We start from the raw sequence: 13129 nt of genomic DNA on the forward strand, positions 1-13129 counted from the left end.
ATCAATCAAAATTCCACAATGACTTGGATCCTGTTTTTATTTCTTCCTTTGTTCTTTCCATTTCCGATAAGAGGTTTACAAATTCGAGAGAAAATACAAGCAGCAGAGAAGATCTGCAGCGCCTACGGATATCAAGTTTTGGAAGCAAAGTTTGGACAGGAAAATCATTTGCTCTGTTTAAAGTTACAGGCTATCGGTAAGAAACAAAAAATTACGCGTGCGCCTCGGGACGGCCGGCAGAATGTTAACTTAAACTATGCGGGTAGCGCTGTGGGTTAAAATGAGAGACAAGGAGCCTGCCGTATGCAGGTTCCGTAAAGCAGTTTACCCTGCCATAAGAAGTTATCATTTCAAAAATATTTTTAAACAATTTTTACAATTTGGATGGGCCAAGAATGGACAGTTAAAATTTAAGAATGCACTTTTCGTTTCATGACAGTAGAAAGATTTGACGTAGAGAGAAAAGAAAAAAGAACTATACATTTTAAGAAGTTTCACCTCTATCACGTTTACGGTGCTACATGCGTAATTTTTTTTAAATACCTTTATGATTTAAAGGAATTAAACGTATTCTGATATAAAAATAACAGCCTACAAATTATAAACTACAACATTAATTAAATAAAATTTAAACTAGAATGCTGTTGATAATATTCTTATTACTTAATACAATGATTTATTAACTTAACTTGACATGAGCAAATGGTTTGTGGTCACCATGATATTGAAATAATTTTAACCATCGCCAATGCAAACCCTCGCATGGAAACTAAGATGCTACTAATATGTCTCTTATATCTATCGTAACACTGGCTTACACAGCCTTCAAACCCGAACAAACGATACTAAGTATTTCTGTCTGTCAGTAGTATATATGATGAGTGGGGGCCCACTTTATACAAAAGTCTGCTTACAGAAAAAAAATATTATAAATTCAACGTAACATAATAATAATTAATCTTAGAATCTTTTTAACTACAGGATCATCTCACTTAGCATCAAATTCTTCAGCGATATTCTTAGACCCTGAATCGAAAAACCATACCAAAGGCTTTCGCCTGGCAGACGTCACAATGGCATTCGGTTTCCCAGTAGAAAACCCGTCGTCCGGCTCAGCTGAGGGTTACGTTGGCGACGATCATAACTTTTACGGAGTGCTTCATTTGGGTATTAAATAATATATTCTGTAATTTTAAAAATATTGTCTCTATCAATTAAATGTAGATAAAAAGAGAAAGAAAATCTCAAAGAATTAGAATCGAACCTACGACTGCCACTTGGCATAGCTAATTGTCTGTTATATAAAAGTAGCAATCAGTAAATGTCCCACTCCTGGGCTAAGGTTTCATTTTCAGTTCATCAGCCTTGGAGATTATGATAATGACACTATAAGAGGAACCGATCTCTTAAATTAAATCGTCCTTAAGTGTCGACTTAGGGAACCGTGTAATATGGTTATTTTATTTTTATTTTTTTATCCCGGCCATTGGGACATAATTATTGTATTGTCATTAGTACATATACCAAATTTCAACTTCATCAGACGTCTGGAAAATGGTAAAATTTGAAAGATTTCGTTACATAAGGTAAAAGCTAAGCATGTTAAAAAGGCGTGCCGATTTTTGGTGATACGTCCGTTGATTTTCATAAAGATTTTACTAAAATGTTTAAATGAATCAAAAAGTTCATAAAAGTCACTCCCGTTCTTCTTATCGGTTTTTCTGGAATAAATCAACATTTCCGTTGGTAGTTCTAAGTTTTAATATAAGACAATGTATCTAACATTATTAAAAATATTTGAATTATAGTGGCGGTACCACCTTTGTAAGTGACAGTAATTTAATCAATATCATTTTATTTCGTCACTGTTTAAGGTAACCGAACTCTTCACGCCGATCCCTATGGCAAAGATGATCCGAATAATTTTTTCGGTGTTCTGGAAAACGATAACATGGCCGCACCTCAGCGCTCTCGCCGAGACCATGACCAGGTGATCAGGTGAAGATGTCTAATATACATAATAAAATTATTTTTCCTTGATCAAATCTAGGATTTGCTTTGTTTTCAATAACATTATTACTCTGACCAAAATAGTATCTATACTTTGTAACTATTTATAAAAGTTCCATCGTAATCCTTCAATTTCCTTCTTTGGTAGTATCAAGCGTATCTTGTGTAAATTATTATATATTCTAGCTAGCTTGGCACGGCTAGTATAAGGGTCTTCTTCAAACGTTTGTTATCGTAATGTAAACTTTATTGGTTTCGCGGGGCACGCCAGTGAAGCTCCCGCGTCGATATATGTTTCTTTCCGACATCTTCGATAATCAAAATATATAAGCTAGTTACACAAAACTATAATAAATCATTCACCTAAACTTTCCTTCTGATGCAAGATAAATATTATCCGCCAAAATCATGTTGCCTTTGCCAGAGTCGCATAGTTTTAGTCGAGAAATTTCATTCTGAAATTCAAGGGCGTTTCCTTTGCTCGAGAACTGTTATTTTCGAAGTTTTTTTATGGCTTCGTAAGGACTTGCAAATGCCCCAACCATTAACCCATGGAATACATATTGATGATGACGATAACACACCATACATCATGGTGACGCACAAGGAAAGGTTTAGGTGTATAATTTATTATAGTTTTCATTCCGACCATTGATGAAAACCATATACAAATCCCTTTGGTAGTTTTTGAGTTTATCGCGTTCATACAGACAGATATACATAGCGAGGTTACTTTGTTTTATATTATATTAATATGTTGATATTTATAATAGAAAGTTTTGCATGTCATATAAACCTTATATACCTCTATTTCAGTTAGGGGCAGGTTTTTACCATCTCCCCTACTTCCCGTATCGCATAGAGCAGCGTAAGCACCAGCCAGGAGTCGCAAGCGCACGCATCTGTGACTTGCTTCTGCTGGCTGATAAGGAGTTCTTTGTAAAAGTATGTACATCCATTGTTGATGGATTATTATCGGTTATTGTTTATGTTGTCACGAATCTTAAAAAAATATCGAGAATTAATTAGCAAAGGATGATGATATCGTTCTATTCGATTTTTTGTCACTGCGGCCATTCTTAAGGGAGGCTAGTTCACTGCGCACGACATATACATTTATAATGTGCACTGGTGGTTCATAGAATTCATAGCGCCCCAAAGTTGTATACGTCAAATAAAATACCTTAAAAAAATAGTCAATTTAGTTAAATTTAAGATTTATCATATTTCGTCTATTTGTTAAGTCACAAAAAAGTTTGGTTGAGAGCAAGAGGAAGAACCACAGATGTATCAAATATAATCAACTGTCCAATAAGAATAGAGGATTTCCCATTTGACTTCTCCCTAAAATCTTTAGCTTCGACCGCTCCTGCCATTGACCCAGGAGGCAAGGAATCTACCGATGACGTATACAATAATGCATAATTTAGGAAATGATAAGTACCCCCAAATGAATGAGGCACACCAACGATCACGATAAATTATTGTCAGTTTTCTCCTTAGGATGCAAATTCCAGCCTCAAGCAGGTCGTTAGAAGAATGATGCACGCAGTAGCACAAGCAGACATTATATTCAGAAACGCTGATTTCAATGAAGACGGCATACCGGATAACATTGGTAAAGATTGAATATTAAAAATATATTTTATTTTAATAATGTATGAACATTTGTAATTCTAATATTACAAAAAGATTTTCTAGACACAGTTATATTAGACATTTGTCTAAGTTTATCAAAAATGACAGTTCTCGAGTGAAAAGGCGTTAACAATTTCTAAACTATAACAATCCCACTTTGAATGTATAACAGTTTAACTGAGAATGAATTCACGTGATTTTCTTTTCAAAGTTGATGACAATTTTCCACAGCTCCCTCTTCACTCATTATTTATATAACTTAGTAATAATCTAAAATAAACTTACTATATAATAAATCTCTAAAATAATGGAGTAACGGATCATGAGGAAAAATATGCACTAACAAATAAGTAACAACGTCTTTTGAGCCTCGACGCGAGTTTGCCGACGACGTCACGGCCAGCGGGCGGACCAGACGCGTCTTAGTTATAAAAGGTCTCAATCCATTGTGATCATATGCGGATTATACAAGGAAGATTCGACGAATAAAACTTGAAACTTTACATAATACTTTCAGGTTTCTCTGTTAAATATATCCTTGTCCTCACATCTGATGAGACCAATAATCGTGTCTTCGGTGATTTGGCAAAAGATCGCGCAGTAGATGGAAGAAATTACCTCATGCGCTTCGCAAGATTGAGGCGTCTGTCTGAGGTCTGCCTCGGTGTCGCATTCTCTGGACATGCTTTTTATAATAGAACACTCGGATTAAGGTGATTGTTTTGGGAAAAATTAATATTAATGTTGAATTTTACTTTCTCTATTTTTTTCTGTGGTTCAAATCAAATCAAATCAAAAACTCTTTATTTGGACATACACATTGTACAAATCATAAAATAAAATAAAAAATATACAAAATGACAAAAAACAGGAAAGAATGTGATGCCCAAATTGGTAAACCACTCAGCTTGTGTTGAAACCATTGTTAAATGAGCTAAATAGGTTCAAATGTATATAGTTTTTTTATGATTTAGTTAGACATTGTCGCTGTAATAAATATTAACCAATCCTTACATCGCCAATGCGCCACCAACCTTGGAAACTATGATGTTACGTCACTCGTGCATGTATTTACACTTGGCAAATTGGAACACAACAATACTGGATACTGCTGTTTAGCGGTAGAATATCTGATGGTCGATGGTGGATGGTGGTACCTACCCAGACGTGCAAGCACGAAGCCCTACCACCAAGAATACCCTGGTACTCGTTCTTTACTTATTATTCTATGATTAAAGTCATAATAAAAGTTATCGGACTTTGTTTATAGGAAAATGAACCACTCTAACTGCAACTCCAAGTGACATAGCATCCTTGATTGCATGGTTTACTCTACTTGCAATGCCAGCGTCTACGTGTGAGGATGCAAACTTACTATCAAGTGCAAAATCTTTCCTAAAAGTATTTGAATAAATCAGCTTCACGTCGCTGGGCGGCGGCATGGGCGGCGCGGCGGGCGGGCTGTGCGACCGGCGCGCGTTCGGCCGCTCGTTCAACACTCTCGCGCTCGCGCACGCGACCGTCGAACTCAACCAGCGCGTTCCTGAGAGGATCTCGGCTCTTACGTTAGCGCATGAAATAGGTATTTGTTATCACGTCATGATAAGTTTATACATCAAAACCTTTTACAATAACGTCCTTGAAATAGGTTACAAAAAAAATGGTGAATATGAACTGCCAAAACATGTTATCATAGTTTTTCGAATTTCTGTCTCCCGGTATATAGATTGTATATCACATCACATTGAAAGAGAAAATACAAAGAATATTTCCAAAGAGCTGACACTAATAACACTGACTTACAGGTTAACTGTTGCTACTGCTATTTTTTGACAGAGAGACTTTCATCAAGGCAATAAAATATCTAAGGATTAGAAATTATTATCCACTTTTTCATGCAGCGGAAATTTGATAGAAAAATAAACTAACGAGATAATTAGCTACCGTCTTAATTAGTTGGTTAAATACTCATTGCGATTATTCTATAGGTCATAGTTTTGGTGCCCATCATGACGATCGTTTTCCCAACCCGGAATGCCAAGGTTACATCATGGGCTCACAATCGACGCCGTCCTCCAACCACCACTTCGAATTCTCACTTTGCAGCAAACGACTTATAGCAGCCACTTTAAGTAGTATGAGTTACTGTTTGTCCGAAATTGATAAGCCTTTTTGTGGTAACGGTAAGTTTTAACATCCTGAAGTACAATATTTGTTTACAAATGAAACAAACTTTTCAAGAAAATATTTTATACTAGAAATCTTTATTCAGTTAGCTATGAGACATACCATTCAACATTCATCATGCGAAGAAATGGCTTAGAACTTTGTGCTTATGTTTAAAATGTGTTTATAATTGCGCGGCGTTGAAGAAAGACATCTTGAGAATGCAAGCTACAAATGAATTTCTGCCTCATGTATATCAACCAAACCACATTACAACAGCCTGGTGGAATAAGCTTTACTCTCCCTTCTTTAACGCCTAAGCCTTTATCTAGTGGGATATGGGCTGGTGTTAAACTTTACTGTATACATACCATATCAACAATACCAACGTAATCTTCAGGTGTGGTGGAAAATGGAGAAGCCTGTGATTGCGGTCTGCCTTCCCACTGTATGTTTAAAGATCCATGTTGCACTCCTCGTGCGGGAGGCGCTCTCGCATTTGAAGGAGGGTAGGTTTTATATAACTATTATAAAAAAAATCTAATAGGGTTTTTAAAATAATTCTGAAGGTTTTACGCAGAAAGCTATAACCCCAACTTTAATGGAAAAAGACAAATATCCTTATCACTTAATTTATTTAGTTTTTTTATGAGCGATTTATTGGTATCAAGGAGAACAGAAAATAGGTAAGATTGTGGAGACAATATCACAGGTATAAACATTTCAGGGCATTACACAAAGAAGGTTGCTCTGTAGCGCCTACAGCAGCCTGCCACCCTTCTCAGGGTCTCTGCTGTACCGCGAATTGTGAATACGCTGACCTTACCGCGGGCGGAATTGTAAGTTATATAAGACTATGTATTTATATTTCTTTCATGTTCTTAATTATGTAATGTAGCGCTTAAAGGACCAATGCATATGTATGGGTAAAATGTCATTAATGTTCCTGTATTCAAAAAAATTGAGATGTTAATCAGATCTTATCCAAAAAAGTACTTTGGGTTTGTCACACCAGGCCACACAGGTGTCTAATGTGCTCACAACGGTACTTTACAATTGAAAATTGAATTGAAAATATTGCATTATTAATATCCTTTTGTGACAATTTTTGCGCTAGCAATTGATAACTTGGCTGCCCAAGGCTGGCAAATTGCCACCCCTTTCCCTTAATCCCTAAAAAATTACGAAAAAATAATTGATGTTCAAAATACAATTAGGTAATTTTTTTAGATGTGTTTTGAGTTTTTAATCGGTCACGGGTGAGGGTTCAATGTTGGAGCTACTAGCCCTGCGTCTAGAAAAGCCGTATTTCTTGTATTTAATTTAAATGCATATATTTGTTATAACTTTGGTTCTCAAAAATTTCTTGGTTTTATTATTAATACTCGGTGGTAGAGATAAGTGCAAGCCCGTCTGGGTAGATACCACCAAATCATCATCATTGGTGGCGCATTGGTGATGTAAGAAATGGTTAATATTTCTTACAGCTTCATTGTCTATGGGTGGTGGTGGCCACTTATCATCATGTGGCCCATTTGCTCGTCCGCCTACGGATATAATTAAAAAAAAATTGCTACTTATATGTGTGCGCGCTTTGTGTGTGTGTGTGAGTGTAATAAGTATTCATAGTGTATATTTGTGTTCGTTACAAAAAGGAATGTCCAATGCTAGAAAGGCAATGCACCTGCGCGCACGTGTCGCCCGACTGCCGCTGCGGTCTGGGGGGGCGGTGCTTGGAAGATAGAACGTGTCACGCGGCCGACTGCGCCATTTTAGGTCTGAGAGAGTGCAGCTGCGAGAGGACTGGACCGGTGAATAAATATTACTTGATATCTTCTGACGTCCGAAAAACATCAGGAATATATATGGAGATCATGATCTGTGATTCCTGACTTGTATTATAGATGTGAAAGTGGTTTTGTTTGTTTGTTAAGCTTTGACGACTTAACTACTCTATCGATAATCATGATATATTCCATACCAGGACAAAAGAAATTAATAATAGCCGTCAGAGGAAAAGAAGAAACGCTAAAACACTAAAATGGTATTTTTTGGAAATGACGTTTAGTAGATCAACTTTAAAATTAATTTTGCAAAAGTACTTTTTTTCTTTCTCACCGACATTATTTAACTAGACTGACATTTGCGGGTAGATGTTATGTTTAACTAGTTTAATAAAATAAATAAATACCAGAGGGTCTCCTGCGAAACTTCGCGTTTAAACTCACTACATTTGGCGCCAAAATGATGAAAACTTTTTTTAATTATTTTTTAATGTAAAATAGTATACATTCCATTTTTCAAGCTTTTTTGCTTAAACAGCCATAGCACCGCTCTCTCACCGACCAGTAACTATCCGCTCTCTATAAGTAATTCTTTGTTAAATCGTAACAATGTAGTAAATTGCCATAAAGAATCCTCTATATTTTTCTGCACATCTATGGCTGGAGATCGATTTTTTTATGTGCAGCTATCGTCCCATAATCACTGGGAGAAAAATAGTTTTTACTCCATTTCAATATTGTCTTTCATTTTGGTAGGGGGGCGCATTGAGAAAAGCAAAAATGTGCGGTATATGTTGTCAAATAGATGAAGATGGCAGAAGCCGTTGCGTTGGCGTAGAGTTCGCTGCCAAAATGGTCATGGCTTCAACTGAACTGCCAGAGAACTGGCCTGATGAGGATTATAGAGGACGTTAGTATTTGTTCACTCTTTTCTGTGTATCCTGGTGTTTTTGCTAAAGGCCAATCCATTGTTCCATCCAATCTACTGTTGAATTTGTTCTATTTATTTAATATGACAAAATGTACCTACTATGAAGAAAGCATAAAGAGTTCTTTGTGGTAGGTTTGATACAGGCCCATCTAGGTAAGTACCAACCACTTGTTAGTATTTTACGGTGTCCTTAGGGCAACGTGAGTGAGCCAGTATAATACAGTAATATATAAGTTTGTCGGCGCTTTCAGAAACAAACTTATCTAACGAAATCAGCTATCACCAACTCATCAGATATTGTATCACCAAACAGAAATAATTACATTTGTGTTCTGGTTTGGAGGGTGAGTGAGCCAGTGTGGTCACAGGTATAACATTTTCGCTCCTTAAGTTGTTGGCGTATTATCGATATATGAAATGGTGCCAAAGTAAAAGAGAACCAAACCAACCAATCACAACTTTAATCACCCGAGTGTGGTTTTTAATTCACCACACCTAAGGAGTCAAATGATCGCCTCCTGGCTATTTTTATTCATATTCAATTGTGTAAATAATAAAAATGACGAAATAAAAAAGACCCGCTGAGTTTCTTTTGCCATTTCTTCTCAGGTCAGGGTATTGTCTTTTCCGGACCGGTGGTAGTGTTGCAATTTATGTATGTATCTAGACACGCGGTAGCGTGTCAGCCAAGTTCAAGTATTTAACTATAAATAAGTAAGTCTATTGCTTCTATATTGAATAAAGGAATTTGAGTTTGGGTTTGATTTTAATTGGGTTAGATTAAATATACCGTCAAAATAATATTTAAAAATATATCTTTTTCTTGATATTATTGAATTTCAGCTAATAAGACTCTTAGACTCTGTGGAAATAGAATATGCAGAAATGTTCAAATACGAGCTTGGTCTCCCGGAGACGCTTGTGTTTCGATGAACGTAGTGGGCATGTGTTCGCCGCGAGGGCTGTGCAAGATGGTCGTCATAGCACCCACTTCGAACATTTATCCGGATGTAATGGTAAGTATATAGTATGAACTGTATTTAACGGTATCATCAAATAAGCCACTGCTTATGAAGGTGTATGTGTTCCTATAGTCCGAGTCATAGTATATCCTCTCCTGTTTAATTTAAGAGTTTCATATTTATTCCATTACGAGCTTCCGTTCGCGGCTTCGGTAACGAAAGTAGAGGGGGTAGGTGTAAAAGGACCTATTTACTAATCTAGGGTATAAGCTATTTCTATTCCTAGTATACTAGATACAATTTTTTTTTTATGATATAATTTATTCCTATCGAGAATTAAAATGCGGAAAAATTGACCGTCAAAAATCTACCACCGCGTCGGATATAAATACCGCAGACCTTAGAAGAATCTGCGAAACTCAGTCTTATTTAGTTTTTTTTTGTAATAAACTAGATGCATCATCATTTCAAGGTGTGACATCATCTAAAAATTAACTATTTTTGTAATATATATATCCCTTAACACATAAACGATCTATCGAACTATACGAACAATCCCTAACGATCGAATCGGAACGTTATCGTTACTGCTCAGCTTTTTACCTGTTCTACAGTCCAGTTATGGTTAAGTCGAAGTTGGATCGAATTATAATCGTAAACGTATTGTAATATAAATAATTTATTGTTACAATAATACAATAACGTATACGTAATTTTAAAATAGTTTTTATATTAATAATGTCTTGGTTGCAGAGAGTGAAGGTAATGAAACACTCGGCGAGTGCATCAAAGTACGCAAGCATCAATTTTTTATGTATATTTCTAGCGATCTTATGTAACAGTATATTTACTTTTATGAACTTTGTATGTATTTGATTCAATCATTAAATACAAATAATTAATAAAGTTTTCAAGTCTTTGATTAAGGAAGTGAGAAAATAAAGTTACTTTAATTGGGGCAGCGTTGTGACTCCAAGCCATGCACTCAAATAAAAGAAGGATTTGCCCAGCTGTGGGATGTTTACTGGCTGTTAGTTATTTGATATTACCCTACTAAACGCATTTATCATTAACAAATAAATGTATGAATCAAATAATGAAATGCAACTATTGCCTGAAGAAAAAGTGCTTGGGTTTAGGATTATATGTCGCTGTATGAGATTGTTTGTAAATGTTAGACCTCCCAAACCTGAATCCACAAAAGAGATCTGCACCTGCACTCTCCAAAGAGCATTGCACCCATGAACGAAGCGGTTCGCTAGTATATTGAAAAATAATACCCTATACTACTAACAGGGTATAAATTATGTTTATATCGAAACATTTTCTTTAATAATAAATTGCACACGTTCAAAGCAGGCAATTCGGTAGTTTTAAAAAAAATCTAAATAAATGACTAAACTTTATATGTTATATTTGCATTTCACCAACAAAGTCATTGTTTTACTTAGAGCCGTCTCAAGCTATGGTGGCGCCCTTGGACACCCATGTATTTGGGGCTCTTTTGGTAGATATTTACTACCATGTACAAATAATTTGTTTACGGCCATGCCTTAAGTATAGTTTCAAATATACGGTGCGGTTGAGCATGTCTTTCTACTTTTAATTTCTTGATAAAAATGTAAGTTATTTCTTACAAATATATCACTTTCGAAAATATACATAGCAGTCAACGTGAGCACAAACGTGTGACAAAAATTGTTGGTTCTTCAGGGCCCTCTCAGGATGGGGACCTGGGCACGTGCCCCATGTGCCCTATGGTAAAGTCTGTAATGTTTCTACAACCTAACTTATAAGGCTGGGTTGAATTGGCAACGCTTATCACGCAAAAAAGGTTTATCTTACGTAGTCACTTACGAGGGAAGTAATAATAAAATAATATACAGTATCTAACACCTTTAATTATTAATAAATGAACACAGTTCACGTTGATGTCTAAACATTTCAGATTTAACATTTTCGATATAGTCATTAATACAGCGTAATATTTACAACAATCACTCAAATAGCAGCTGCTCTCTTGTTATATACACGGTTACTGTTTTAACTCGCTTGGAGCACCTTAGACACTACAAATTAACGATAATAATATCAATTTATAAAGATCAAACGATACAATATCTAACAAAGGAAGCTGCGAGTAATATTTGCAACGGATTTGTTTAAGGATTTCATAATAACTTTGGTCGTTTTCCGAGATTATAGATGAAAAAGTGGAAGGATCGCGCGGCGTCTTATAGTGCAGCAACAAAATCATTTACCATACAGATTCCCGGTCGTGTGCAATGTATTCGTGATTACACGTAGTGATTCTGTATTCGCTTTTCTTGATTCAATGTAATGTTTCGCGAGCTCCATTCGCCTTTGTAATATGTGTAATTAAATTAATTAAAACAATGTTAAGTCTACAAGAGTCCAATAAGTATTGTAGGTATTTATACAATTAACTGTTCATAGCCCTAGTCTTAGCGATTTTATTATTTTCTAACATTTAAGCTACCTACTACACTACCAACTATAATTAAATATTATTCATGAAATGATAACAATAATCGATTATAGTATCGATATTTATAAACTTGACTATAATACATATACATAGACACACAACTTTACATTTTATTTGTGTTTTAGTATATATAAGAAAAATAATGGTTATATTAAATGAAAACTAAATTGAAATGATAAACAAAAGTGTGTCTGCAACATAACAATTGTAAGGGTATGTATTTAATTTTAAAATGTATATATCACCGTAAAATTCTAAATACCGTCAGATTATAATCTATCTCGCGCAATTGTAAACTAACGAAAGAATGTGAACTTACAATAAAACATACAATTTCGATAGTTCATAATATATCGGTTAGGTTAGGTTAGAGTTTATATAATTCAACTAAAATTTTGCTACGATATCGATGAATTGTAAATAGTGTGATACGGTTTACAAAATATCGATAGTTAACAATCTCGCGAGATAGGTTATAATCTAACGGTATTTACATTTTCACGGTTGCATATATAAGTAAAGCACTATATATTTGAATAAATTGTGTACATTTTTCAGGTTTAATATAGTTAGAATATATTGTAATATTTACAATATTATTGTATCTGTCACAGATTTGATTACGAGTTTTTCCCGAATGACTTTCGATTTATATATACGAGTATACTCTTTCGTTTCGTGATTATAATATTCCTTACACTTAAATACATTACAATACATTTGTAAGCAAAATATGTATTCATTTAGATTTTATACGTGAATACCGCAATATTGGGACCCGCCCGAATCTACTTTATAACGATTATATTATATTTATTATGATAAAGATACTTAATAACCATATTTTGATGTACTGAAAATAGTTATTTTTATGTAGAGAATGAAAGAATTTTTTTTTTTTTTGGCTTTTGATGGCTTGAAACGCATGGCAAACATTTTAGAAAAACCGTTGAAGTACGAATTAGATTATTGTTTTAATAAATTTAATATATTTTTAAATAACAATACATGGACAATTTTTATTCTGAGATGTTTATATTTTTTATATGCTTAACTTTATTTATATATTTAACTAACATAAAACGGTTATAATATACTAAGAATTATGTAACTATAAGTGTTTAACACA

At 34.8% G+C, this 13129-nt stretch overlaps 1 protein-coding gene across 1 annotated transcript; it reads left to right on the forward strand.

The window, feature by feature from the left end:
- LOC125073523 (disintegrin and metalloproteinase domain-containing protein 10-like) lies at positions 1–10534 on the forward strand. The gene is made up of 15 exons (XM_047684385.1): positions 1–196; positions 982–1167; positions 1875–1990; positions 2827–2955; positions 3514–3628; positions 4166–4361; positions 5067–5230; positions 5637–5831; positions 6215–6323; positions 6542–6653; positions 7470–7625; positions 8355–8508; positions 9373–9545; positions 10245–10355; positions 10454–10534. The coding sequence occupies exons 1-15, from the start codon at positions 19–21 to the stop codon at positions 10532–10534; spliced, it is 2175 nt and encodes a 724-aa protein (XP_047540341.1). The 5' UTR covers positions 1–18.
- Positions 10535–13129: the final 2595 nt, after the last annotated feature.

This window comes from Vanessa atalanta, chromosome 24 (assembly GCF_905147765.1).
Source record: "Vanessa atalanta chromosome 24, ilVanAtal1.2, whole genome shotgun sequence".
NCBI classification, from domain to species: domain Eukaryota; kingdom Metazoa; phylum Arthropoda; class Insecta; order Lepidoptera; family Nymphalidae; genus Vanessa; species Vanessa atalanta.